The sequence below is a fragment of the Gallus gallus genome, chromosome 13 (assembly GCF_016699485.2).
Source record: "Gallus gallus isolate bGalGal1 chromosome 13, bGalGal1.mat.broiler.GRCg7b, whole genome shotgun sequence".
NCBI lineage: Eukaryota > Metazoa > Chordata > Aves > Galliformes > Phasianidae > Gallus > Gallus gallus.
Window position 1 is genome coordinate 1,051,161 of NC_052544.1, and position 27,880 is coordinate 1,079,040.

Sequence of the window (27,880 nt, forward strand, 5' to 3'; positions counted from 1 at the left end):
GCCTTTGAAGCACAGCAACAAGTATCATTGTCCTTGTGACAGTATACAGAATCTCTGATGTGTGTGTTGCTTTAGAAAATATCAACAGGTCTTTTTTCTCTCTCTCCTCCTCCTCCTCTTCCTTCCCCTCCCCTCTCTTTACATTTTTGGAAATAGATATTCTGGTAACTGTTGAATGATGGGGATGGGACCAGCTGGATGGGCTTTGTATGCATGCGTGTCATGTAGAGGGTTTCACAGTGTTGAATTTGACAACTGTTTTTCATAGTGAGATGAAAAATATTTCAGATGTGTTCAGAATTAACTTCAGTAATTTAGCCTCAGTAATGCTTGATGAGGCAAGATCTCAGTCCTTTGTGTACTTGCTAGTAAGTTCAAATATATTAGCAATTGCTCTTTGCTAAGTTGTGACTGAATCCACTGAGTCATTCCATGGATGCAGTAGAGGGGAAAATGCAGCGTATTAAGGAGAAGGTGGTGAGTTTTTTTTTACCTGTTGGTGCACTGGTGTCTGTGTGACTGTTCTGACTTCTATTGCCCATGTCATGATAGTGTAATGGGAGCTCATTTCTGCAAGGCAACCTCTGCTTCTGCATCCCCCCTGCTTGCTTGTGTGGTCTTTTTAGCTTTAGAAGAATATCTCAGACTAGGTGGGTTTAGTAAAGAAGAAACATACTAACGTAGCAGCACTGAAAACCTTACAAACAGGTATTGCTGGAAGAGTCTAGTGGTAAGATTCAGAGTTTGGGGTTAATGAGCATTGCTCTCTCATCAGCTAGATCACTACTACAGGGTAAGCAGGCAATGTGGGCATGAAGATTAAGGTGACAAGGTATTACAGCTTCAGCTTCAGCTGCTGGCAGTATGTGAGGTTATGAGCATCCTAGATTCCTGCCTTTTGGGAAGGGGTACGTGCAGGTGAGAAGGGGGTGCGTGAAGGGGAGATTTCGCTGCTGTGCACTGCTACAGTGATCTGTCATTTTCAGGGAAGGTTTCAGCATTTCAGTCTGGAGTCTCTTTCTTCAAATGCCTGCAGAGATGCTGAGTGATGTCTGAGCAGTGTCTGGTCCTTGGTTTTTCTTTTCATCTCTTCTGTCTTGTTATCTTGTGTGCAGTTAAACTCGTCTATCATCTTGTGTCTCATGACAACCTTTCCCTTTCAATGCAGAGATGAACAATCAGACCGACATATGTTTTGTCTGAAGTTTTCATTCCCAGAGGCACATTCCTAAAGATGAGTGGACAGCTTGGATCTTTGACAAAACTAGACAGGAGCACTTCCGATTGTAGATTTCCTTTTACCTTTGTGTGTGTATGTGTGTGTGTGTGTGTCACATGATGGTGACAAAGTACAGTGATGCTCATGGTGTCCTTAGATAACTTTGCATTGTGCTCTGTGCACACTTTTCAGAAAGCACAATGGCTACAAATCAGTGACGGTAAGACCCAGTGGTTCATTGGACTTTTACATTTCTTTGATTACACTTCTCTACTTCTGGCTTCCCCTCTGTGTTTTGTACTTCAAGGAAAGCCTGCCAAGCACAGGGTCAAAAAGCAAGCAACATTTGAACATATCTTGATACTGCTTTTAAGTGCTAGCATGTTTCAAAGTGTCTAAATCTAATAAAGCCACAGCATTGTCTGGAGCTATCTTACCAAGAGATTTCTCACAGAGGCTTTAAAGGTATTAATGGTGGAATATCTTACAGTCTCAGTTCAAGAACTTAATCCTTTAAGAAATTCTTCAGCCCCACTGACATTGCAAAGGTTAACTATAAATTTTGGTTCTCTTGTTCACGGGCTGTATCTGGACCCATTCTGCTAAGCAGGGACAGTGCTGTGTACTTCAGGGAAGTCAGACTCTTAGTTTGATGCATACTGCTGTGCCAGCAGAAATTTGCATCCAATATTAAACAGAGGAGTTTTCCTTCTCTTGGAACTCATTAAATATACTTTACAGAAGCACTTGCCTGTTCCTTTCACCTTTGTTTTCTCAGAGGTAAAAATGCATGTAAGCACTGACAGAAAGCAAATCTTTTGAAATTTTAGGCTGTTCTAGATTCCATTCTGATTTCTTGTGTGATGAACACATGTTCAGACTATAAATAGGCTGTTCTGTGCATCAAATTAATCTGAAGCATTTGCAGAAGGGAACCAGTAACAGAAGTCTCTGTTTTTCCACATCTGTCAGCATCGTCTCACAGGAAAATAAGTAGAGCTGCATGTGGTCAGAGGTTGTGAAAGGCCTTTTATTACTGCTTTGAAGCACATACATTTGATAAATATATCTTATGTCATGCTGTTGTGTGTTTGTGTGGAAATGGGAATGGAGTGGGATGCTTTTAGCAGTCTCATCAGCTGGTAGCTGTTTGTAAAATGTTTCATTCACACTTCTCTACCTCAAGCAGGCCCTGTTCTAACACCCGCTGAAATCACAGGGAGGTTTGATTTTCATGAATACGGGATCAGAACATCGACATTTTTCAGCAGTTCCTTCTATCCCAGAGATTAATTTACTGGGGTAAATCATCAGCCGAAAAAAAAGGACCAAGCCAAACTTTTGAAGCAATGTATTCTCAGTTAAATTTCTTCTCTGAGTAGCAATGAAATACTTAAATTAAACCATGCTGTGCAACTTAAGAACAAGTGCGTGAAATTTTACGTGAGCTTTTTTGCTGTTAGGGTGACTTCATTTATAATATAAATTTACTTCACCTATTGAACTTTCCAATAGGGTTGGTTGATCACACTGATGCCCATGGTTATGCAGAATGTAACCCTGGCACTTGGAAGAAGCAGGAGGAACAAACTGTTGGCATGAGGTGCTCACCTGGTGTGATGGCAAACACTGCTGTAGGCATCTGGATGGATCTTTGCTCACCTTACAACTCTGATGTTGTGTGCTGTTACTAAATGAGAAAAAGCAGGTGATGGGAGGAACAGGAAATGGTGCTTGGTTGTGTGGTTTCCCTCAGCTCAACTGATGTATGGTAGAAGTAGGACCACTAGCCTTCAAAAACCTCTGAGGGCAGGCTGAGATGATGTTACAGCTAGAAAAATGGACTTGTATGTGACAAACAATATCTTGTGACAAGCTGGGAGCTGAAGAAGACATGAAAGGAACAGTATTAATCTCCATCTGCATTGTGACTGCCAGGGGATTTACAGATGGGAAGCATTGGGACTATTTCAGATTTTGTGTTCCTCTTTGTGCTTCCTCTCTGTGCTCATGCTTTCTGGACAGCTGTACCCTGTCCTACTGGTGTTGACCTGTGACAGGGCTTTGCAGAGGAGCCTACAGACATCATTCAGCTTTCAGCAATGTGGCAATACAGTCTCCTGTCCCATGGGACTGCGTTGAAGATGCTGCTCCACTCTGAAATTGGTCATATCATGCCATGATGCAGTGACTGCTAACAGCACATTTCAATGAGGCAGGTTTCAGCTTGTGGTCTGGTAAAGGTGGGCTGTTCCTAACCAGAGCCATAGGCCAACCCAAGTGTGCAGACTGGGAATGCCTGGTGAGTGTATAAGGAAAGTGTTTGAAAGTCAGATGTGTCATGCTGGTTTTTGGTTGGAATAGAGTCTTCTTTGTATGTTGCTATCTTTTGGATTTGTGATGAAAATAGTGGGGCTTTTTCATCTTGGTTATGCTTTTTTTTTTTTTTCCTCCCACCCAAATGTATTAATCTATTTTGTTTTTCAAACAATGAGTTTTCTAACCTTCCTTTCCAATTCTCTTTTGCTATTCCACTGGGGGAGTGAGTAAGTGGCTGTGTGTGCATTTAAAGCACAGCACGAGCTGATTGCTTTTTCCATCTCCAGAGCGTATGTGCCTGACACAATTCCTCCTTCTGACTCTGGGACTATCACTGCATCCCTGCCTGAAGAGTAATAGCACATAGAGAAGTGACAGGGATTGGCTATAAGAAGCCACAGCATCTAGATTATAACCTTTGAAAATACCACAGTCATCTAATTGCTGATATTTCTCTCATTCTGACATCATGAGTCTTAGCCCATGGAATGAGACTTTCTAACTGATGCCTCTGAAACTTTGCACTGCAACAGACCATAAATTTTGTGGGGTTTTTGTTCTGTTTTGTTTTCAGCTGAGAGCTCCCTAGATCTTAGTGAGAAAACAAAAATCTATGTGCACTGAGCAAATCATGCTTTCCCTTTTTCTTACTCCTGCCCAACTCATGACAGACTTTTCCAGCTCTTTAATGTTACTTCATCTGTGTTTTGCTTGGAACAGTGGTAGCATTTATTCTCCTCACACTGCCTACAAGCTTGTGCAAATTTGTAACCTGCACATCTCCTCATCTGTGATAGAAGGACAGGGACTTCTCTGCTCCTCCTCCCCGGTCCAACAGTTCCCATTCTGCAAGAAAATCTCCAGCAGAGAAAAAGCCAAATCTTCTGGTGTTAGCACCCTTATACATTAAGAAAAATAAACTTGGGGAAGGGTCTGATTAGTGTATCTTCTGTCTTTCCTTTGTTGAGTATTCCTATATGGTTGACTTTACAGTTACCTTGACATCCCTGGGATTGGGGCCAAAATGGAATGAATCAGAAAATACTGGCAACATGCGTAATTGTCTCATTGTCAAGCCTCTTTCTGCTAAACTCAGCAGAACCTGAGCATGCCAGACAACTGGGGTCTAAATGGGAAGGAAATTGCTAGCACAGATGTTTAATGTGTGGTTGCAGATAGCAGCCTCCTCCCTTTTGTGTAATTCAGACCATAAAGGATACTGAGGATGCACATCATCCAAGAACATCTCACTCTTGAGTGAAGCTGGACTCAGGAAGTATAGTGATAGAATGATGGGGGAGGTTCTAATTGCACCATTTTTATTTGAATAAAGTCTATTGATCCAGGGAAAAGCATGTCCAAAACCTCAAGAGTAAAGGCAGAGCTGGCTGTAAATAATTAAGAGCATTCAACACTTTATTTTTTCTCTTCAAGTAATGGGGCCAAATTCATTTCTGATCTGACTCCAATAGCTTGAACAGAATTACACCATTACTGTCATTTATTATTTGTGTGTTTGGCACTGTATGAGACACACCAGGAGTGAGTACGGTCCATTATATTTCTGGACATAAGTTCTTTCTTTGGATTCAAGAACCTGATCACTGACTGCAATATCAGGTACAGACTAATGCTTTGAGAATCCTGAGAAATAACCTTGTCATGTTCTTAGGGCTGTATAGAAGTGCAGAATTTCAAGACCTCAGTTTGCTGTTGTCTACCATAACTGAAAATTCTTTTGATGCTCCTCTGACATTGCAAAGGCATTTTTGGAGCAAGTTTTTGTTCAACAGAGGATATCTTAGCTATCTTTTTATTAAGAAGCCACTCTGCAGCAAGTCAGCATACGCTGTTGGCCAAAGGGCATTGCTGTCTGCCTTCCCCTTCCTTCCCCTATGCCCCCTAATGAATATGGAGAATGTAGAAGTTCTTGATATTGTGAAAGAACATGTCTGCCTTTGATAAAAGACTTGCTGCAGTCTGCAAATCTGGTACCATCTAGTGCAGTCCTCTGCAGTATATTAAATGCCAACAGAAACTTCATGGCAGAGGAGCCCACGTGTCTGCTTCACAGGGGGCTCCATTTTATACGTCCTCAGGCAGATGCTATTTGGCTCAGCAGCTGAGCTTCCTTGGCTCATCAAGTAAAGCAGCAGAACGTATATTATGAATTTATGATCCCTTTCTTCCTATGCCCACAATGTTTATGAATATGTAAAATAACTGTCCACCAGTTTCCAGCATTATTCTCTTTCCACAGAGATCATCTCTAGCCAAAGGCCTTGGCATCCAAACAAGTTGTTTTGTTACAAAGATGATCTCTGTGTGTCCATTTGAAAGTTTAGATTCATAGAAGGACTGCAGAATTCTGAACGTTCACAAAAACCAAGGATTGCCATGCAGACTGTTGGACACCAACCCCAAAATGAGGCAGGTGTACATGCTTTTCCACACATTTAGTGTACACTAACCATGTTTTTCTGGACTTTTGTTTCTACAGCCAAAACACCCCAATCCTGACTGGCGCTACTCCGCGTCCCTAAGGGCGGGAATGCAAAGGTAGGTTTTGTGCTGCCCCAGGCACAGGGCGTTCTGTCCTTAGCCTCTCTGACAAAGACCAACCTGTCCCCCTTCTCTGATGCCTCAGACTGATGGTATCTGTAAGCTGAGATGGAAAGAAGATTCTGCTACTGTCACTTTCAATCTCTAAGTATGACAAATTTGGTCTGACTGCATCTTTTGCTATTCCTGTACTACCATAAATCTCTGCTTTTGTCATGTTTCCCCTCTGCTTTTTTTATGTTGACTGGCAGGGTATTAGATGCTCCAATTATTGAATTATTTAACTGCAATTATACACTTTTCATTTTCCTTCAAGCTCCCTCATATCATCAATGCTGATAGGTTTCAATAGATCATATGGCATCGATGCATTTTCTATCTTGCTGTCTTTTGTTGCCATAGAAGTATGCTACTCCTGCAGCCAGTCAGAAAGCCACATGGTACAATCAAGGTGCTAAACACAGTTTAAAGGATGTTCTAAAGATATATATGGCAACCGTTGAGTCACGGCCTGAACCACTGGTTGAGCACCTGGGGAAAGGACCTGGTCAGTCCTGGGAACACCGATGAAGGCAATTCATCTGTGTGACTGGAAGGGGTGGAGCCTGGCTGCACCTCTCCTAGACCTCATTTGAGGGCTGACCCCTACTGGGGAAGGATCTCTTTCTGGAGATCTCTCCTTGGTGAAGCTTTCCCCTGTGAACCTAGAATCTTTTGATGTGGGTGAGCAATCTTCTTCCCTTACAACACCTCTCTACTGTGTCAGTACTTTTGTCATCACACCTTTGTTGTAATGCCTTTCCATTGTATTGGTCTGTCCAATTGCTACAAGATATGAGGCAGTTTTCATAATAAGGCAGAGTGAGGCTGCCTCCAAATCTCTTCCAACTGAAAATCTTCTGCATGAAATTGTCAGTGGTCTGTGCTGTAATTTACTACCCAGCACATCTGGAAGGAATTATAATAAAGCTTTTTTTTATAGAGCCTAGGTGAAGTAATATCTTTGCTCGCCTTTCTGGAGCAGAGTAGAAAACTTGTCTTATATTCAGGTGCAACATGATTAATGACACTGCCGTGCAGGTTTAGATGGAATGGTAAGGCTGTGGTAATTCCTAATGCTACTGTGCAGAAGTTCATGCTTTTTTCCAAAACTGTTCATACAGTGGGGCCACAGCCATCACTTTTTATCAGTTATCCTTGGTCTCATGGTCTTCTTAAGGTAAAAATCAGAAGTTCAGATTCAGAATGTCCATCTCTGGGACTTTCAAGGTATCATGTTGGTCAGGACACAGTTAAATGCCCTGAATCCAAATTCTTTTCCATGTAGAGTTCAGGATTTTGTCTGAGGTTACTTAAAGGAAAAATGAGAATGCCGAGCTCATTTAAAGCAATTTGTCCCACATGTGGAGGAGTTAATGAAGCCTTTCTGAGGCTTGTTCCTCTGTTCTCTCCTATCAGCAGCCCCAGTCCTTCCCTGAAATCTGTGGACAGATCTGTGTGACCTCTCCAGCTAAGGATTTTCATAAAATGCTGTTTTATTTATAAAACATGTAGAAATTTGATATCCATATGACCTTTGGCATTTGTTACATTTAATTGAAAATGCCCATTAAGTTCTGTTGGAAGTGTGGAGGGGGGCTGAGGGGCAGATGAGCAGAGACAGGGTCACAGTCACAGCATCCTGTTTTTCTAATGAGTGGCACACAAATAAGGGTACAGTTTTGCATTCAGTGCAGCAGATTTTTTTTCATTTTCTTCCATACAAGATGTTGGTTAATATACAGCAGTGATACTTTCTCAGCCAAGTGCTTGCCATGTGCCATCACATTTGATGTGATGCAGTTTCTGCATTTTAGGTGTGTTTCTAAATTGTTCACTGGAGTAGTGTATTTACAGAGGCTCAGTGCTAATTCAGCCAACCTTTTATTATTTGCTTTAGTGTTAATACATCTTAACAGCAAGAATGTGTCTAAACTTCCTTGTCAGCAACTTCTGGTCAATGAAAGCAAAGCATTCTGGAGTTATGTTTGTTTTATAAATTCTATCACAACTATGTTTTAGTAAATAATCAAAGATTGTTTGTAGCAAGTCAGAATAGCTGGTTCTACAGTGTTCCAGCAGGAATTTGTTAGCTTGATGCAGTACGACAGCAGTGCTTGAATGGTGACTAGCTGGTACCTTAGAAGAGTAGCAAGGGGAATATTATGAAGCCAGAGGATAACTGTATAATCTAACCATGCTATGTGCTTGTTCAGTGCTGTGCATATGGAGGAGGCAGGGATCTTACGTGGAGGACCAGGAGGGCCTGACCAGCAGTGGCCAACAGTCTCCAGTGCTACTCCAGGTAAGGGTGTGAAGTATCTGTGAATATACGTAAGGAACAGTTTGAATGTACCCTTCATTTCCTGCCTGTTTTCACTGACTAGTGCGTGGTGATGGAAACTAAATTATAACTTTATTGTCAAAATAAATGGCCAAAAATGCTTGTTTGGATATAAGTTCTTTTATTCAGCCATTGAGTGATAACTTCAGAGCAGTCAATAAGAACTGGCAAAATGTCCATAGTGCGTTAAGAAAAAAAAAAAAAATCATCTATATCATTTGCAGTGCAGGCAATAAACTATCCTTATTTTCTGTGTCACCACAGCGATAATATAGAGATGTGGTTGACTAGAGCAGTCAGTAACTGGTGTAATCAGTGCTTTCAGTCATATTCAAAATAAGCTGTCAGCTTAGGGGGTGCCCCATATAGGGTCAGAAGCCTTTTATGACAGCTCTGCAAGCACTGTGAATCCTCCAGATGTTCCAATGAGGAATTATGCTTTCCATCACAGAGCTAGATCAAGTGACCAGATGTGGGGTCTCCAGCAGAAAATATATCAGTTGTTTTTTCTTGTTACTTTTCAATGCAAAACTTTCTATTAGCTTGTGTGAGTTTCACCTCGACTAAGGAGCAACTTTGGGATTTACATTCACAGATAAAACATACCCATGGATTAATGTTGTGCAGCAAACCTGTATGTCTATTACAGAAGGCAGTCTGCAAAAACAGATTTCAAAACGAGATACAATAGGCTCCTTGGCTTTAATTACCTGGTAATCCTGTGCTCTTCCTTCAGCTGCAGGCTTTGGAGGAAGACACAGCTTGTGCATGTTTTGCAGGCACATAACTCTTGACAGTGTATTTGAAAATGTCACCACAAGTACACTGTAACCTTTCCAGAGGGTTTCCTCAGGCTCTCAGCTATGCTGCTCATCCTTCACTGAGCACTTAGCACGTTACCTTATTCCAAGCTCAGTATGGATGCAAAAATCCACTCAGATGTTTGCTTTCTGGTAATGCAGACTTCTAACTTACATTTTCTGAACAGAAATGCAGAATTAGGGTGATCCCCAGACATCTGGGGATGTCTGTTGGCATTTGGGTCCCAGAACGCTGTTTCACTAACTGGACTCCCCCCTGCTATTCTTCTGGGGTCATATCATTTTAGACTCATTTGAGCAATCTGAATGTCTCTTGGTCTCAGGAGCAGCACTAGCCCTTGGCTCCTTTCCCTTCATCACCACATAACGAGACACTTTTGCAGTAAACACACATGGGTCACGCACTGCTGTGTACAAGTTGGTGGCTGTGAGGAATGAACCAAGCTGTAAGACTAGCAAGGGGAGAAGCTGGAAGGCGTCTCTATGGGACTGGGTCACTGGAGAAATGCCAGTCCAACAGCCAAGGCTGTTTGGCCTTTGGACTGGCATCATCCATCATTGTTTTTGTGTATTTTATTTCTAAGTAATATGTCCAAAGAAGTTGTGAGGAATATCCCCTGCCTCAGGGAATATTTCTGCCACACAGAGAAGACTTGACAAATTAAAATGGTGATATGGAACATCCATGTAAGTTGCAGCTGCTTTTCAAACCAGTTTTTGTGAATCAGGTTCCTTGTAAAATACCTCATTTTCCTGCACAATAAAGACTCTCTTTTTTTTTTTTTTTTTTTGTTTGTTTGTTTGTTTTTTTTGTCTTTTCCCAAGGGTCTGTTGACCCTGACATAACACTATTAGTCCTCTTGTAGTAGATTTCAGATAGTATTATTCTCCACTCTTTGCGAGCAAAAGCTACCAGTGACAGCAAACAGTTGACAGGAAAACTGCAGGTTTAATGAAAATTAAGTTATCCTGAGTACATTATTAAGCATCACATTTTCAGCAGATTAAGTTTGAGACTTGCAATATTTTTTACCAAGTTAACATTCACAACTGATGCAGAGAAGCAACTCATTATGGTATATTACAGATGATTGAGCCAACAAATGCATTTGCTCCTGAAACATCATCTGCATATGAGTGGAGTACACCTGTGTCTGGATAAGCTGCTAGATGAGCTCTTGGCTATCTCCATTATCGTCAGCATATTATGGCAGCTTCAAGTCTTGACTTCTGATTACTATAAACCACTTCCTAACCTGTTCTGTGCAGGCATGCTCCATGCAGTGGTTTTAGTCAATAGATTAATCCCAATCAGTTTGTCACTAACCCATTCATTCAATTAAATAATCCACAATAGTAATGGATAAGATGCATTATGGAGACAGATTCAGAAAGGAAATCAATGAGAGCATTTGAAGGTGATGTCATAGGAATGCTTTAAGAAGAATGAACATGACAAGTGCTAAATCACTAAAGCATTAATTCCTAATGCATTGCTGCGCTCAAACATCACATGATCTTTCATCAAATCTATGTTGTCCAAGCAAAACCTGCTCCTCATTTGCACTGACAGTACTTTTACTGACTTTATGGCATATTTCACCCATACAAGGAACAGCAAATCTTGATTTGGTACATTTTAATTGCCTACATTTTCTTATGCACCAATCCAATAGTTTGTAGGTTTGTGGTCAGGATCCTTCCAGATGAGGTAGGATGAGAAGGCTCCAACTCCCCCCGGGTGGAGGATAGTGCTGGGCTTAGCTCCCTGCAGCATCTCATTTGTCCTCCATATGCCACACAGCGAGCCTGGGAATTGCAGACAAGTTTCAGGTTTCTGTTCCATGCTCTGAATCCTTCAATTGATTTGGCAGTTGGATCACTCTTCCTGCAGGCAGTCACTAATCAGAGTGAATTTCATTTTCTGGGTGTCTAACCCAGAATAACTGGAGCCTGGTTTCTGAAAATGGTGGAAGCTTGTAATCAAAGAGGGGAACTGGAACTTTGTTCTCAAGATATAATACTGCAGATGTCTAAGGAAGTCAGACCTATTCATAATCAGAGCTCAGACTTGCTGGGCATTAGACAAATCTGTGTGTACTTCCCCGTGCTCCAGATTCTATTATATAAAATAGAACTGGTAATGTGAGTTGCTTCACAAACAGCACTCTAAAGATGCATTCTCAGCACACATCGGGCTCAGGAGAATTATAAGGTTTTGCAATGAAAAACAACTGTGAGGAATTTAAAATCCTCTGTTCAAAGAGGGCTTTGTGTATGTACAGTAAATAAGGCACAGGGCTACACACTGCACATGTAGGGTGAAAAAAAAGGAATTCAGAGAATAGTGTGAGTAAAATACAAAAAGGCTTCATGGGAGAAAGGAAAGGAGAAGGAAAAGGAGAACATCTGAAATTTGTAGAATGGAGCTGAATGGAAGTTACAAGCAATCTGGGTCTTACTGGAATCTCTGAAGTCCATGGCAAACTGCCCACTGACTTCAAGGAAGCTAGGATTTTAGTGTCTGTCATTAGGAGCATGTGCAAAGGGCTGAATTAAGTGACATAAGCAAAAGAATGCTTAAGATGTCCTAATTTGTGTGCTTCTGATTTGACAGTGGCAACATTCTTCAAATGGCTGTCATTTTTGTTTCGTTTCCCCAGGTAATAAGCTAGAGGGATGGTAGCCTCATTTCTTAAAGCACTCTTAAAAAGAAAAAGCTGTTATTGAGTGAGAATCTATGACTTCAACATGGGCAGTCTTCCGTGCTTGGCACTCATGATGCATACGTTTATCCCTTGAAATGTCCAAGTGTCCAGTTCCCTGAGAGAAATGATGAGGAAGGTGGGACAGGTTGGCTGTGGGTTTTGCAGCAACTTTGTAAGTACTGTAACCAAGAAAATCAAAGTTCAGGTCTGGTTCTGGAGAGTACTGTATACTACGTTTATACATATACATATATATGTATGTATGTGTGCATGTATACATATTGCTCCTTGTGTCCCATCACTGCAAACCTCACTCTTTCAACATTTGTCCACTGCAGTTTCTCTCTCACAGTTTTCCTCTCTCTGTTTCTCGAAACATCTCCTGATGTTCCTTGCCTCCTGCCTGGCTCTATTTCTACTTCTTCCATGCTCAATAGGGATCTTCTGTGCCCATGTACTTCAGACTGTGCTGAGAGACTCTGCACTCTTAGGTTTTGTGCTGGGAGCCGTAGTTGCTCTGGAACAGATTTCTGTTTCTCCCAGAGGGTTGTTCATGCTCCAGCCAGCTGGAATGCAGCCGAAATCCATGGATGGAGCATGCACTGTAGAGTAAGTGATGAACACTTGCAATTAAATGAGAAGCAGTTATAAATATGGCAAAAAAGCAAAATGATCTGACTGGTAAAGTTAGACTTCCTACTAAGTTTTGTACTGCTGGTTTAGGGTGGAGAATAGTGCTGTAGAGCGAGTGACTGCAGGAAATGTGTTAGAGGGAAAGTGGATGCTTTGGTGGATTCTTAGAAATAATGGCCAAGAACAGAGTGAATACCTTGATGGGAGGAGGAAATACTACATCCCTCTAGTGTAAGCCGTGGCATACATGATTCTGTGTGTTGCAGTTTAACTGACATGCCAAGGGAATGAATTCCAGTTGAAGGAGAATATTCTTTCTGAAGAAACACTATGGGAAGGGCTGGGACAAGTGTAGGGGCAGTGTTGTAGATAGGGGAGGTCTGAGAAAGGTAAGGGCATGGACTAGGAGGAAATAACTGAAGAAAAATGAGAGTAGGAAGGCAAGTGAAGAGAATCCAGGGAAGGAAAAAAATGGAAAAGGATGCTAGAAATTTTGGAGGGGCAGATAGCGTTGAGAATTGGACAAGGCGGACTCTTTAGTGAGTACTGAGAATAGGTGACTGGAAAGAAGAATGGTGAACTGAGATTGGGTAAAATAGGTTCTGGTGAAGGAGGCAGAAAGCTATGCTTTCTGAACAGAGGTTCATTCTTCTTTTCATGGAATATTTACTTGATCTCTCTGCATCTTAACATCACTGCTTTAACACTGCTCTTGAAATTCAGCAGGCATAACACTTCAGTAAAAGCTCACAGGGGGCCATGATGCTGTTGCAATGCTCTTGGCTTCTGAAGTATTTTACTGAAAACTTCAGTTTAAGGAAAAATAGCCTAATAACAACTCTGACTCCTCTGAGAACTCAGCTGTAACATATTTCATATGATATAGCTTTACATTGTGGTTTCAAGTGGAGAGCAATTTCTTTCTAAATGCCAATGAGTTTCTGTTCCTTGTCTTTGAATGACCTTCCTTACTACAGAAAAAGGGACTAATCAACCTCTTCAACCAGTTAAGTCACTGCTAAGTATGTACAGGGGCTGAAAGCGTTGCTTCTTAGAAACTGCTAAAGGTTAACTGACGAGTAACAGCTCAGGATATCGGTCTGGCTTATCTTTGGTGGCTCGTTGATTAAAGCTATAAAAGATAATAACTGATGAGCAACCCAGAGTACATAACTGGGATCTAGATTTGTTGCAAAATGTTGCAGCTGTTTAAAATAGAAGAAGCTAGAAGATGCATCTGTGCACAACTCTATCCTATACAATAACCAATTTCCCTTGGAATTTTGTAATTGCAAGTTTGAAATATAGAAATACCTACTTATCAAAATGCAAGCTTTAAGAACCTGACCTTTGTTGTCCAAGGAACTCTATGCTGCATGTAGTATTTTTAAAGGGGAAAATGGGCAGATCCATAAATTTGCCTTCAAATCAGTGATTTAATAAATGTCCAAAATGAAAGTCATAGGAAGTTAAAGTAGTTCCTAAGCCTACATTGTGAAGTGTGATAGCAGTCTGATTCACAGCCTATTATAATCAAGGAAAAATCATCCACATAAATCATACTAAAATCATTCTTAAGCAATTGCAATATCTCCACCAACTCAGTAGAGTCCAGGAAACTGTGCCAGCTCTTTCATGTAGATGTGGAGCAGTGAGGCTATACTGAAATAGAAATAATCTGCTAGGACTATGTAAGGCTAAATCCCTTTCTTTTATCCCATGCCAATGACCTTGCTTGTTGGATTCTCAAATCAGTTTCACCCATTTGCTGAGACCTTCAAGGTGATGCGTGCTCATCAGTTTTGTCCCAGCTCCCAGTACAGTTTATTCCCAGGACAGATCCCATGTGCTCTGTTTTCTCCATTTTCCTTAATTACCTAATTTGCCAAAGGTGTGTATCCTGTTCCCGATTTCTCTTCAACACTTTTAACTACTCACTCTGGGGTCTTCCCACTCATCTCCCCACTGGCTGTTGTTATTTTAGCCACTTGCATTTCAGCAGTGGCTAATTCAGCTTGGCTACACATGACCTTTACAACATTTTGCAGCAAAATAAGATTTTCCTTTGGTAAATACTTCTCATTTCTGGTAGCCCGATGGGAGCTGAGGATTGAAGAAGTTGCTTGGTCTGATGAAAATGTTTTGAAATCAGATAAATTTTGTAAAAGAATACATCAGAAGAATGTCAATTTATGTGTGATAGATGCTACTTGACATTTGGCTTATTTTTAAAAAGCTGGTGACTATCCAGATGAGGAATATGTGCTTGCATCCTGTGAAGCAGACCCTTGAAGCAGCACTTTGGGCTTTCACTATCTGTAGCCAGGAGTAGGTAGATGGATGTGTTAGTTCAGATATCTGTTCAGCTGAGTGGGCAAAAGGGAAAGGCACTGTATTATACAAAAATTGCAGTCAGTTTAACATGGCTAATGTGAAGCTTGCTTTCTGTGATTTTATTCTTCTCTTAGCTCCAAGAAAAACATGACTGACCTGAAATTGCATATGTGATCTTTATCACAGGGTCTGTTACTTTTCAATGTGGGGTAAATTGGTTGATCAGGTGAGAGATTTTTCTACTGTCCTTGAAGACATAGCATAAGAAAAAAAGGATTCATCAGACTTTGAAAATAGCTAATGTTGGAAACTTCAAAGAAGTGTGACAAGAATTACATATTTGACAAGGAACTGACATGAAAAGTAATGTCTTTGAAAGAATTGATGCCTTCATAAAGTGAATTATTCTTGATTTCACCTGCTGCAAAGATTTATGAGGGAGTAATTAACCTTTCTTAGTAGCCCCAGGTTATGAAGAATAGGTGTGTGCATCTTGCCATTTAGACAAGTCCCTGCACACACACAGCCTTTCCATTTAGCTCAGGACTGTGGTTCCAGGCTGAAACCAGTTGTTGTGTTTCCCAAACTGGAGATGACCATTTCCAATGTTTGATCTCTGCATGGGATGATTGGTCCAGACCAGATTTCTTAAAGGTTCGTGTAAGACTTACAGCTCCAGCTGAGAAACTAATAATGCAGGATTTCTACAAAATTTATAGAGCCTAAATAAAATACAGTAACAGAAGCAAGAAGCTGATAGTTGTCTATATTTGTAAACAGCGGAGAAAAGCGGCTGCAGCTCAGGTCTGCCATTTGAAGGAGTGATGAAGTAAGAGATTTTACCCGAGATGCTCTAGGGAGTGATAGCTGGAAGCTCGCCACATGTCACAGTGTCTGTAAGAAGGCAGCCAGCCTGGGAGCTGCTTTTAGGCTTGGGATGTTGAATACCAGAAAGCAGGGAGCTGGTGTTGAGGGCTTCAGGGCCAGTGAGAAGGAAAGTCCCTAGATTCACAGGGTGGAGATACAGGGCTCGGTTCAAAGTCTGTGGTTTTCATGGGCAGAAGTATCAGCATGAAAGTTATAGTATATACAGCATGTCTAGAACTTCTGGGAACCATCACACAGTGCAAACAATCCAACTGGTGTCTCCAAGAGGCATCAGGCACACAACCAAGCAGATTCAGAACTGGCATTCAGTACACGCTCACTCTGCTAATGGTAAAGGGCTTGGCTCCACTAGCATTGCCAAATAGAGTCCAGCTGGTCATAATTTTTCTTCCAAGTGCTAGGAGGAAGTTTAATGGCTAACTCCTTGTCTACCCAATTTATCCTTTCCTACGTTATTCATTTGTTTCTTCAGAATGGACATCCCAGTTGCACTTGAACATTTCTCATTTGCTAGTTGTTACTAATTCCACTTTTTGATTTCAGAACAAAGGATCATCTTTTGTAATGTTTGATCATAGTTAATTTTCTTTTGTCTGTAATGGCCATTTGTTTAACTCCTTTAAATCAAACAGAAACACCTCCAGCCAGTTTGGCGTCTTTCTCATCTTGATTAATGTACTATCTAGAAGTTACTCATACCCAAATGGTGTTGGCACTAATCAAAGAGGGGAAACAACAATTCCAACTAAAAAATAGATTTGCTAGATTTATTCCTATACATCTGGTTGGAAATTCTTTTGTAATTAAGATTATGTCTGATTTTCAAACCTGAGTAGATTCTTCAGTTGTCTGTGTATCCATTGCTTCAGGCATATGCTTCTCTCTGATCCTGGTAACAATATAAATGATTTTTCTCTTGAATGCCTACTGGTAACATTCTGTAGCTACGCAGAAGACAAGATTTTCATTTCCATCATTATTATTTTCCCAGAGGTTTCAATAAGTGAAAAGAAAAATCACTCTCTTGCAGCTGCACTACCTTGGTTTGTGCTCTTGTCAGAACTTATAAACTAAACTAGTGTTTATCTGGTCAGTACTTGAGGGAATTGTTGGTAATCAAATTTTTTTTTCATATGAGCTTATAGGCTTACAGCTGCTTTGTTTTGTCCCTGTTGTGCCCCCCTCTTCCCCTTCCATCACCCCCACTGATGTATGTTTATCACAGTGGTCTTAATTTCTTTCTTTTTAGTCTTTTTCTTTAAAGGGAAATATATTAAAATAAATGTTAAACCAACCTGTAATACTCATGATCTCAGAGGAATGTCCATTGTGTTATCCCCTTGCATGTGTATGCAATTTACTATCTGTTAGAAAGTAAGTAGATAAAATAAGCAACGCTCTAAGCAGTAGGAAGAAATTTTGATCTGGAATGTATTTCTATTGCAAGTGGGAGAAGAAAACTAGAGAGTGAGAGAGCGCAGCCCACTCTGTGATATTACTTCTTCCCCTAATGGATGTCCGCCTGTGTGCAGCACTTTGCTGTGCACAGAGGTCACAAATGCATTTTTCATGTGTTTATTTTTGTAACCTGCACATCCTAAGAGATAAAACCAGGCACTGCTTCAGCGCCTGGTATTAATATTGTAGTGTGGCAGTGCCTCTCAGGTCAGATGGCACTGCACAAAGCCCATGGAAACAGCAAAAGACAAGTCTTGCCTTAAGGAACTTCCGTGAGCATAACAAAGCCTGGGAAAACCTGGGAGAGAAAATGATTATTATCCTGTTTTAAAAGAGCCAAGGTGCAGAAGAGTTAAAGTTACTCTTATCAGAGTGCTTTGTTGCAAAGGTGAGGATTGGCATTCAGCCTGCCCCAAACGCTCCATACAGCCAAGGGAGCAGAGAATAATGACTGCCTGCATCAGGGCTGTCCTCTCTGCTCCTCTTGGCCGCACAGGTCAGGTCTCCCCGAACACCCTGTGGTTGCTGCCTCAGCCTTTCTGTGCTGTGCTTGCAGGCCCTTTGGCTGCAATGTCAGACCTCCAGCAGCTCACCAGCCCTGCTTGTAAGGAGACATACAGAGGCTGCTTCACTTTCCCCTTGGTTATTGTATTTTTCTTTTTTGCACCTCCCTGATCTCTTTGCCATATCCTTGCTTGGGCTGTACAAATACAGAACAAGCAGTATTGTAATTCTGCATATTTTCCCAGCACACACTCTGACTGTTTACAGAATGTTGGCCTAGAAATGTTGAATTTACTCTGAGAGCTAAACTCATACAGTCATTACTTGTGTGCACTCAGAGGGTGTAATGAGAGATGTAGAACAGCAACAGCAGCATGCAGAGGCACCCCCTTCATTATGAGGATTTAATTCTTATAAAATCAAGGCTCTGGCTGTGGAAATGAGTCTGTGTGCTGCTTCTCTGCTCTTGTCTTGTATAATTACCATCACCCATCCCTAAAAGCATTCTCTCTTAGCGTGCACATGCAGCTAGCAGAATAAGTGAGTTGATTAGGAAGAGAACAACAAAAAAAATCTCACCAACTTTATGGTCTTGTATTATCCAAAATTTGAGAGTAAACTCACAACACTGTGTTGTTTGTACATACACACATGTCAGATGTGTGAGGGGATATCTCTGCCCTAACTGCATATACACTGAGCTGAAGACCTTCAGCTCATGTACATTACTTGTGTATAGTACAATGCAAGTGCAAGTAACACTTGCATATGTATACTTGTGTTACATATACATATTCCACATGCCCCGATAGATGGGACAGGTTCAGGGGAGAAGGGGGATCTGTGGGACCTGGTGCATTGCCAGGCTTAGATGCCAAGAGGCCACCAAAGCCATGCTGCACAGCAGCTCCATCAAAGAGGCTGGAGCTAGAATGGGGTTCACTGGTGGTGGTCTGAATGTGATAAATTAGATTGCTTATATTTGGACCGAGTTTGTCACTAGGAACAGAACAAGTGCTTCATTTGCTGTTAGTAGCCTAGTTGTCTTGTGTCTGCTTCCATGACTTGCTTGAGAAAAGGAGCTGTTGATAAGGCAAGATGTGCTGACCAGCAAGCAAATCCTGTGCTGATGGATTCACAGGTTCTCTTAGGGTGCATGTTCATTCTTGTTGCATAGAGCGGGATGGGATTTGAGGGCCTGCAAAGGGAGTTCAGTTTCAGTGTAAAGGTTTCATTTCAGGCGTGTAAGCACACACAAGACAGACTGCTGCTTGGGCTGGGAGTGGCACTGATTAAAAACCTAATTGTACAGTTAATCTCCTTAGTCTCACTTAGACAATTAAGGGCAAGATAGATGCCCCCATTCCTTCTGCCTTCCTCCACGTAGTGAGAAGAGCTGATCTCAGGTTATACCTTCTTATCCTCCCTGGCTTGGTGCCTGATTTGCTAGGTTGTTCAAATGTTAAGCAAGAAATACCTAGTTATTTCTAGCTTGCAAGCTCTGGTCTTCAACTTATTTCAGCAGGTTTTTCCCATTCAGATTTTTAACATGATGGGAGACCTTACAACACAAAATTTAAGACTCAACATCCAAACTGGATTTTTCATTGCTATGGAATGTTACATATCAACCTCATCTCAGCATCCGCAGTTGGAAATTGTTTTCTCCTCCCTTCTGCCCTCAGTTTTCACTGTCCCATGGTGCATTACTTTCATCATGATCCTGTGTGCTCCCAGAAGCAGGATGCCCTCACGTTATTGGTAGATAAGGATGTGTAACTATGGTGGTGTTTAATTTTAATTGAGAAAAACAGAGTATTTCATCTTCAGTTTTCACTGCCCCATTTCTAACTCTCCCACTGTCATCTCACACAGTATAAACACACAGATTATTACTGTTAGTAGTGTCCTTTTCAAATGCCTAAAGTCAAATGTATTCAGTCTCATATAGAGGATAAGCCAACCCAGAAACAGCCTGCAGCTGTGGTGTGCAGAGGCCACTGGTAGAAGTGTGGGCAGAGGAGGAACGTGTTAGCACTTTGATACTCAGTAGGTTTCCAAGGGATTTGCTTCTCTCTAATTATCGTGTGCAACATCATCTCTTCGTGGCAAAAATTACCTGCTCTTGCAGATTGTTATCTTGCTGCAAATGCATGCTACATAGGTAGCAGAGCATCTCCCATGGAGCAGGGAATGAAAGAATTACAATAAATGAATAACATTCATCTCAGTTTATTTGTTTCAGTTGCTCCTGTAAATCCGTCTGCCTGTCACAGTGTACAGACTTTCAAACTGCAGCTTGATCTATCTGGGAGAAGCACAAGTTGGAAAGAGAAGCACTCACCTCTGGTCTGACAGACAAAATCATTTGATGCCACTAATCCAGTTTCTTGCTGGCAATTCACCCCATCAAAGAAACCCCATCACAGCTGAAGCTAATTGGCAGCCCTAGCAGGGAAGCTAGTGGGTCACGTGGACTAAATCCACATCAAGCATCTGATCTTGTCTGAGGCTACAGTGGGTTGGCAACCTTGTAGCAGTTCTGCTAATCTTGTAACTGTTTTCAGTGTGAAATACCGATCTGTCCATGAATATCAGTGCTACAACTATATCTTCCTTGATGCATTTTTTCTGAGCCTGCAAATTATATAACACATCTAATTTTAAACCCTTATTAAGGTCCACAATTAACCTTTTTCTTGCCTGGTAATTATGTGCCATTCTGTGAAGGTAAGTTTTTGTAACAGGCTGTAGAAACTACACCTGAATCCTTCATAGCTGTAATGTGAGATCAGCTCTGGCTGAAAATCTTTGGTGATTAATCCACTCTGAGATACAGATTTTCCTTTCCATTTATTCATTCCTACCAATGAATTTGAATTATGCTTTAGCTTAAGAATTCACCATAGTTCCTTCATGTGGAGGGATAATCATCAAGTGCAGGTTAGGGTGAAATGGAGCACAGATTCACAAATTTTCCAGAGAGGCCTTTGAGCATGTTCCACATGTGCAATACAGAGGAGAGAAGGAGGCAGTTAGAGAATATAAAGTGTTTATTTGAGAAGAGCAACAACAACTTCATGTTAGCAAGTGCTTGGTACAAAATCACTGCCAAGTTGGCCTGTGGAGTTGCTAGGAGACAAAAATATAACTCCAGCTTTGTGAAGCACAGGGTTATCTTGAGCACAATGGATTTTTGCTGCTATTCCTGTTATGCTTGTCATTGGTGTAGCACAGGGGAAGGAAGAGAGAAAATGCATGAAGAACAGTTTGGAGGGAACACAGGGGAGTTGATCTGCTCCCATGTCTGTGACCCTACCTGTGATGCAGGCTTACTGCAGGTGATTCTTATTAGAGTCAGTTTTCATGTTTGAGACAAAGGAGTGGTTTCCCATTATTACCCAGTTTGCATCCCATGATGTATGAAGGCAGCTGGTAGGGAAGCAGAGGGACTTGTAGCCACTAAAAATTCACCTGCATTTGATTCACATAGACCAGATGGATGGATTTTGTGTTGTCCTGCAGCAGCTTATACTAATTGATGTCTGGAATTTTGAGTTCTGCTTTTTCTTTTCTTTTCATTAATTTCTACTTGTTGGAGTACTGTGTCCAGGCCTGGAGCCCCCAGTGCAAGAAAGACACAGAGCTCTTGGGACAAGTCCAGAGGAAGACGACTAAGATGATCAGAGGGCTGGAGCACCTCTCCTGTGAAGAAAGGTTGAGGGAACTGGGCTTGTTTAGCTTAGAGAAGGGAAGGCTCTTGGGGAACCTTATTGTGGCCTTCCAGTACTTGAAGGGAGCATATAAACAGGAGGGGGTATGGCTGTTTATGAGGGTGGATAGTGATAGGACAAGGGGGAATGGTTTTAAACTGAGACAGGAGATTTAGGTTAGATGTTAGGAGGAAGTTTTTCACTGAGAGGGTGGTGATGGACTGGAAAAGGTTGCCCAAGGAGGTTGTGGAGGCCCCATCCCTGGAGGCATTCAAGGCCTGACTGGATGTGGCTCTGGGCAGGCTGGTCTGGTGGTTGGCAGCCCTGCACATAGCAGGGGGGGTTGAAACCATATGATCTTTATGGTCCTTTTAACCTAAGCTGTTCTATGATGATTCATGCCATACCTTCTAGTCCTGTCCCCAAATCAGCATCATTTCTCCGACTGTGAATCTAGCTGGACTGGGGACTTGTTCTTCCTGAAAGGATTGTGTAGGTTGGATTCAACTCAATGAGCTGCAGCTGAGGACAAATGTTGGCACACAGAGGGGTAGGGGCACAGCACACCCGCCTTGGTTCAGCTAAGGGGAACTGGATGCTTGAAACAAAGGGCTGCTGTGCTTGCTGATAAACAGGCAGGAAGGAGAAATGAGCTGATTTTGTTGTGGAGTAGATCATAAAAGATAACAAAGAGAAAAAGGAAGATAAGGGCTTTCATTTGTCTGAACATGAAGAACAGAACATCTCAAAATGAAGCTTTTCATAAGGTGTTTGAAAAGTATAGTGATGCTCTGGCTGAATTAATTCTTCTAAAATATGTTATTTTTTTTTTTGAAGGATATGAATGAGAACATTGAATAGATAGCTGCAAGAGGAACACTGAACTCCAACACTGGAGGCAGTGATCTCTGAAATTAGAGATGAGATACAGGTGGGTTACATCTGCCCTGTATTTAGGCATACATGCATGGTTCCCATTTGTGCTCCCTGTTTGCTTCGGCACAACCTCAGGTGTAGATTAGCATTGCAGCAGTCAGCAAGTTTGGCTTTCCAGTTCAGCTGTGGGGCTACTCCAAGGGAAAAAAAAACCAAAACCACCAACCCCAAAACCCAGCCAACCACTTCCACTCCCAAAACAACGCAAAACAAAGACAGAAGGAAGGAACAAATCAAATGCTAGACACATTCATGCAGACTGTGATGACCAGATTATTAAAAAAGTGAGAAGAACCAACAGTTACTGCCTGCAACCCCTCTCCTTCCTGTACCATTAACCCTTTTAGCTATAGGTTTTCTGATCATTGCTCAGTATAGAGAAGATGCCTGTGTGTTAGTCCTTCAGTTCTTTTGAGTTCTCCATCTACATGACCACAAAATTTCTTCTGTAATCCACATACATGTAATACATTTTTCTTTCCTCCATCCTGCTTTACTTTCTGTGAGAAGTCAGGTTCTGTACTGCTTGAGTGAGCGGCCAGTCAGCTCTTCCCCTCCCCTCCCCTCCTGTTAATAGTTAATAATCAGCTCAGATGCTAGGATTATTACTCCTGAATCTGGTGAAGATGTATTCCTGTAGCACAGATCTTGCTGTCTGCTCTGCCAGACACAGTTAGTGACTTTGGGGGCTCTGTACCAAGTACTTCTGTTTTCACAAGGAAACTGAGATTAGTGAGGGTTTCTTTGTGTTTTGAATGGCCTTTCTTCATGTTGTGCAATTCAAATGTAAAAGTGCATAACACAAGAACGTTGTGCAAAATAAGGGAGCGTTTGCTTGCTGAGATAAATGCAGTATTTTTGAGAAGGGACACGTTGTTGCACCTGGCATTAGTGAGGTCTCCTGTTTACTGCAGGTGAGAGGCAGTGGGTGGAAATCTCTCCCTCCTGTGCATACTCACTTGTACTTCATCTCTGACCTGGAAGAATCACGTCTAGCCAGCCCCTGGCTGCTTCCTATTCATGTGTTAATCACTCTCTTATTTCTCTGCCAAAGTTGTCAGTTAGGAGAAAAATGTCACTGTTCTTTGCAGTGGGCGGGTTTGTCCACCCACGGCTTGACAGGAGCCCATTATTTCACGTCACATCGGCTGGATGGTATGAGTGGCAGTGGAGTCTGGAGGTGAAAGCTCCCGAATTGTACTAATTACTGATGTTTTTGAGATGCAGACAGGACATCTTAGCACCTGCTCAGCTGGGATTTCAGTATAACTCGGGTACACCTTTATGCTGAGATAACAGTTTGGAGTACAAACAGAGCTTCCAGATGAGAATGTCACTGCCTAATCGGGAGAAACATATTCAGGTCAAGTGCCAGATACGGTTATGCAGGATAACAGTATTGCTCCACGCAGCCTTTAGGGAAAGAGCATAATACCGGAATGCCAAAAAAAGGATCCAGAAAGCAGCACACAGATTTGAAGGAAGCCATCGGAAGGTATTTTTCTGTCTTGCAGACCGTGATTATTGATTACTCAGCTCTGTGATTCTGAAACGTGAGCTCTTCATTGACAAGAATTAAATTTATGAAAGCAGTTGATTTCTCTGCAGCAGTCACGCATGCCTGGCACATTCTGTTTGTCACAGATGCCTGGGTATGGGAGAGCACCTGTTAATGAATGCATGATATAGGAGAGAGTAGGATAGATAAACAGACAATGAAATTGCAGTGGGTCAGTCCTGTGCTGTCCATCTCAAACACTCAAAGCTTAAGTCTCTAATAAGAATTGTTTTAGAAATCATGAATTTTTTGGAAGCAAAGAACAAGTTCCTCTTGAAACTTTTTCCCTGTGAGATTCTCATACAATTGCAGAACTGCTGATGTTTATGTAAACTGAGAAACATTCAGAGAATGGGGAGAATGAATGGGTCTGACATGGACCCACTGCATATGGGCAGCAGAAGCTACGTGAGGAAGCTTAGGTTACAGTTTATGATCTTAAAATTATTGAATTATGGTTCCAGCAGTCTCTAGGAGACAACCTTGACTCTATTCTGTGTATGCAGATGACAGCGGTGGCACCTGCTCAGAGCTTTACTTTAGTAATACAACCCCAGTGCTGAGCCCAGAGCAGAAAACCTGCACGTTGCTGAGAATGAGCTGGAAGGAAATGGGTGATTCAGTTAATCTGCTGCAAACAGACGCTGCAACAAAGCTGCTTCTCAGCTTCTCAGGAGGGAGCAGTGGAAAGAGTCTTGGGGAGGTGTGTATTACCTATAGTGAGGGGAAATAGTGTTAATTACCTCAAGAAAATTCTGCAGATTTGGTGCAGGGTGCAGACACATTTGTCCAAATAGGTGCATTTGGGTCCCATTGTGGCCTTGGATCAGTTAACTCAGTACATACCACCCAGTTTCAGACAGGGTCATGGCGGTGTTTGCTCCTCAGCCTCAATATTTGTCCTCTCTGTATTGTGCCTTCCTGAAGGCTGATGTATCAGCTGTTAGCAACTGGCAAATTTGTTCATCCACACAGAGAGACAAATCTTTCTGCCTGTTCACTGAATTGTTTCACTAGAGGTACAAATTGGATAATTGCTGATGCAAAAATTGTCAATAGCTGCTTGCCTAAGATCTGCATGCATGATTATATGGCTTTTACAGGAAGGACTATTAAGCATTAGTATTATGCACACACATTACTGCATATAAATTCATATCAATTCTGAATGGTGTGCCTCTCTGATGAGTAAGATGGTTTAGTTAGAACCCAGCATTTTTAAGCATCCTTTTGCTGTCCTCTCTCCTTGGTGCATGATATATGTGCTCTGACTGCACTTCCCCTGATCTGTAAACCACTGCAGAAATTCCAGCTGCTGAGCAGCTGCATGTATGCTTGAATGAAGTGTTTGCTATTCTGTGTGTCAGCAGGAAGAGATATAAATAGAGCCTTTTCCTGCTTGTTGTCATGAACTATGCTTCTGTTGGCCACTCCAAGCCATTTCTTCTTGAAATGTGGTGTAAAGGGAATACATTTCATTTAGCTTCAGTGAGAAGGAGAGCAGTGGATTATTAGCAGATATTCAGGGAGAATATGAAGAAATGCAGGGTTTGCAGACATTTACACCTAGTACTTAGTGAGACAAAGCATACTACAATTAATGAGCAGCTTTTGCTGCTGTCCTTTATTTAGTTATTTATTTTAACCTTTCCAGTGAGGGAATATATTGACAGAACTGACAAAAAAACCCATTTTATATAACTGCAAAGTTTCCATCTGAGCACGAAGCTCTTTTGGCTTTGTGCTCCCCTGCTGACACATGCTGCTCTCACACCTTTGCCATGAAGAATTGCTGCTGCTGCCAGCTCGCACAACAAACGCAGTCAGCTGATGTGGAGATCTGATTGGTGAGCTGGTTTGCTTGGCATCTGGAATCCCTGAGTGGGAGAACAGCTTTCTGTGGCATAGGAGGAACATGCATTTGTCACCATGCAATCTGATGTGTGAGCTGCATCATGCATCAGGACCCCATTGCCTTGAGTGGTCTATGTGGATTGAAATGGACTGGAACACGTTATTCATTAAACTACTGTACCAGATACACAGCTTATAATAAAATGAGCCCATGTTCCTGCATGACCTGACCTAGAAGTGGTAGGACTGAGGGTGGATGCTGGAAAAAACTGAACCTGGAATGAGATGTTCTTTGGGGTAGGAGTGGTCTTGGCCCATTTTAGGAAATTCAAAGACTGGTGCAGAAGGCCCTGATTACAGATGTTTTTTTCTGGAATTGGAAATAATCTGGTCTCACCTTACTTTTCCACCTTTCGTCAGTCCTAGAAGTGTTGCTGAGGTATGGGGGTCTGATTTGGACTCAAGTTCCTGAATGAAACATTCTATTTGCATTAGATATGTTTACCTTAGTGCAAGGACTACTGTGGTTAGCAGCAAACCAGAACTTATGCAGGGAATTCATCAAAGGATGTACTGCCATCACTACTTTTCTTTCCGGCAGTGAAGTGCCTCTCACAGCTCCAATCTGCTGTACATACACACAATTGCAGTAGGAAAAGTTTAAAGGTTAAGAGCATTTTTAAAAGTTTCTACATGTAGATTCTACTAGATGTTAATTTAAAATTCCTTTTCATGGGAGGGATTCAGTAATGCCACCTCTTATCCTCCATAGCTATTAAGAGCTTTTAAATGTCTCTGTTCTCTGATAGCCTGTCCTAGTTACATGGACATGTCACACATTTCCTGGAATCAGAGTCACTGTGCTGTCAATCTAGATACAGTCTGTGTTCAGTTTCCTCCCTGCTGTCAGTTTTAAAAGAATCCCAGCTCTAGGAAATCTGAATTTTCTGAAATGTAATCAGCACAAGGCTTTTTTGAAGCCAGCCTTCATTAAGCAATAATGTAGAAATCACGTTCATTTTCCTCACTTTGGTCTCAGTCATCCACTACACGACCATTACACTTAATTTGTAATTATTCATTTTCCAGATTTCATTCTCAGGTTCATTTCAAGCTAGTTCTTCCATTTTTTTTAATATTTCCTTCAGACAAGTGAAATGCCAGGCATGTTAAACAAAAAACCTTTCTGATAACAATTGCTAACACTGTTTTCTCAAGAGTTCATTAGCAAATGAGCAATTCATTAGTACAACATGAAGAGATAAAAATAGAGCTTATTCATCCTTGTTTTCACGTACTACGTTTCTATTGGCTTTTCTGTAGGAGCAGAAGCTTGATCCATATCTCCAGTTGTTCCATTGAGGGAACAATTCTTGGCTTAAAGCACAAGTGGGGATATACAATTAAAATCAGAACAATTAAAGTAAAGTATGAAGTGGGCCGTTTGCTAACTGGGATTGTGAGGGCTCTATTCTGAAAAGGTTGCATGAATCAAGCATTAAGTGATGGCTCTATTCATTACATACATGTATGTTCTTATTTTACTTTGACATATACGTAATAATTATTTACAGTGTGGGAGGCCTCCAAGACATGTTATTTACCATCTGATGAATATGTGAGCAAGTGTAGTGCTAGAGACAGTGACAGAAGGGATCAGCAACTTTCCTTAAAATGACTGTGCTTTCCAGTTTAGCAACTGCCAACTTTGATCTCAGTTTTACTTTGATAACCGTATCTTAATGTTCTGCTATTGTGCATGATTTCCCCCTCAAGTAATCTTCATTAAATTTGTTTTGTTCCTGCATTATATGGCCTTTACAGCACATTACCTGGCAGTCTGTGATTTCAGTGGAGACCAAATAGAATAAAGCATTGGATGAATCAGGAGCTTTGTAAATGAATTTAAGTTGGCTGTCAACAGACAGCTAGAGCAGGATTACATGCTGATCTGCAAAATTCAGCAGTATGTATCTATTGATGTAAAAAT

At 41.5% G+C, this 27,880-nt stretch overlaps 10 protein-coding genes across 10 annotated transcripts in view; all 10 read left to right on the forward strand.

Annotated features, from left to right (window-relative positions):
* The window catches only part of LOC121106708 (protocadherin alpha-3-like), a 151,605-nt gene that overhangs the window by 111,194 nt on the left and 12,531 nt on the right, over window positions 1–27,880 (forward strand). Inside the window, exons 2-3 of the mRNA NM_001396475.1 lie at window positions 6,039–6,098; window positions 8,355–8,444. Of these exons, the coding sequence (NP_001383404.1) occupies window positions 6,039–6,098; window positions 8,355–8,444 (150 nt within the window). The remainder of the gene's footprint in view (window positions 1–6,038; window positions 6,099–8,354; window positions 8,445–27,880) is intronic.
* The window catches only part of PCDHA2 (protocadherin alpha 2), a 132,274-nt gene that overhangs the window by 93,877 nt on the left and 10,517 nt on the right, over window positions 1–27,880 (forward strand). Inside the window, exons 2-3 of the mRNA NM_001111132.1 lie at window positions 6,039–6,098; window positions 8,355–8,444. Coding sequence (NP_001104602.1) covers window positions 6,039–6,098; window positions 8,355–8,444 — 150 coding nt within the window. The remainder of the gene's footprint in view (window positions 1–6,038; window positions 6,099–8,354; window positions 8,445–27,880) is intronic.
* PCDHA1 (protocadherin alpha 1) overlaps window positions 1–27,880 on the forward strand; it is a 132,274-nt gene that overhangs the window by 93,877 nt on the left and 10,517 nt on the right. Inside the window, 2 exon segments of the mRNA NM_001111126.2 lie at window positions 6,039–6,098; window positions 8,355–8,444. Coding sequence (NP_001104596.2) covers window positions 6,039–6,098; window positions 8,355–8,444 — 150 coding nt within the window.
* The window catches only part of PCDHA4 (protocadherin alpha 4), a 115,466-nt gene that overhangs the window by 77,069 nt on the left and 10,517 nt on the right, over window positions 1–27,880 (forward strand). Inside the window, exons 2-3 of the mRNA NM_001111134.2 lie at window positions 6,039–6,098; window positions 8,355–8,444. Of these exons, the coding sequence (NP_001104604.2) occupies window positions 6,039–6,098; window positions 8,355–8,444 (150 nt within the window). The remainder of the gene's footprint in view (window positions 1–6,038; window positions 6,099–8,354; window positions 8,445–27,880) is intronic.
* Window positions 1–27,880, forward strand: part of PCDHA5 (protocadherin alpha 5) — a 106,653-nt gene that overhangs the window by 68,256 nt on the left and 10,517 nt on the right. The window contains exons 2-3 of the mRNA NM_001111135.2: window positions 6,039–6,098; window positions 8,355–8,444. Coding sequence (NP_001104605.1) covers window positions 6,039–6,098; window positions 8,355–8,444 — 150 coding nt within the window. The remainder of the gene's footprint in view (window positions 1–6,038; window positions 6,099–8,354; window positions 8,445–27,880) is intronic.
* Window positions 1–27,880, forward strand: part of PCDHA6 (protocadherin alpha 13) — a 98,273-nt gene that overhangs the window by 57,862 nt on the left and 12,531 nt on the right. Inside the window, exons 2-3 of the mRNA NM_001111136.3 lie at window positions 6,039–6,097; window positions 8,356–8,444. Of these exons, the coding sequence (NP_001104606.3) occupies window positions 6,039–6,097; window positions 8,356–8,444 (148 nt within the window). The remainder of the gene's footprint in view (window positions 1–6,038; window positions 6,098–8,355; window positions 8,445–27,880) is intronic.
* Window positions 1–27,880, forward strand: part of PCDHA3 (protocadherin alpha 3) — a 96,259-nt gene that overhangs the window by 57,862 nt on the left and 10,517 nt on the right. Inside the window, 2 exon segments of the mRNA NM_001111133.1 lie at window positions 6,039–6,098; window positions 8,355–8,444. Coding sequence (NP_001104603.1) covers window positions 6,039–6,098; window positions 8,355–8,444 — 150 coding nt within the window.
* The window catches only part of PCDHA7 (protocadherin alpha 7), an 86,384-nt gene that overhangs the window by 47,987 nt on the left and 10,517 nt on the right, over window positions 1–27,880 (forward strand). Inside the window, exons 2-3 of the mRNA NM_001111137.2 lie at window positions 6,039–6,098; window positions 8,355–8,444. Coding sequence (NP_001104607.1) covers window positions 6,039–6,098; window positions 8,355–8,444 — 150 coding nt within the window. The remainder of the gene's footprint in view (window positions 1–6,038; window positions 6,099–8,354; window positions 8,445–27,880) is intronic.
* Window positions 1–27,880, forward strand: part of PCDHAC1 (protocadherin alpha subfamily C, 1) — a 71,393-nt gene that overhangs the window by 32,996 nt on the left and 10,517 nt on the right. Inside the window, exons 2-3 of the mRNA NM_001396474.1 lie at window positions 6,039–6,098; window positions 8,355–8,444. Coding sequence (NP_001383403.1) covers window positions 6,039–6,098; window positions 8,355–8,444 — 150 coding nt within the window. The remainder of the gene's footprint in view (window positions 1–6,038; window positions 6,099–8,354; window positions 8,445–27,880) is intronic.
* PCDHAC2 (protocadherin alpha subfamily C, 2) overlaps window positions 1–27,880 on the forward strand; it is a 44,965-nt gene that overhangs the window by 4,554 nt on the left and 12,531 nt on the right. Inside the window, exons 2-3 of the mRNA NM_001111131.3 lie at window positions 6,039–6,097; window positions 8,356–8,444. Coding sequence (NP_001104601.2) covers window positions 6,039–6,097; window positions 8,356–8,444 — 148 coding nt within the window. The remainder of the gene's footprint in view (window positions 1–6,038; window positions 6,098–8,355; window positions 8,445–27,880) is intronic.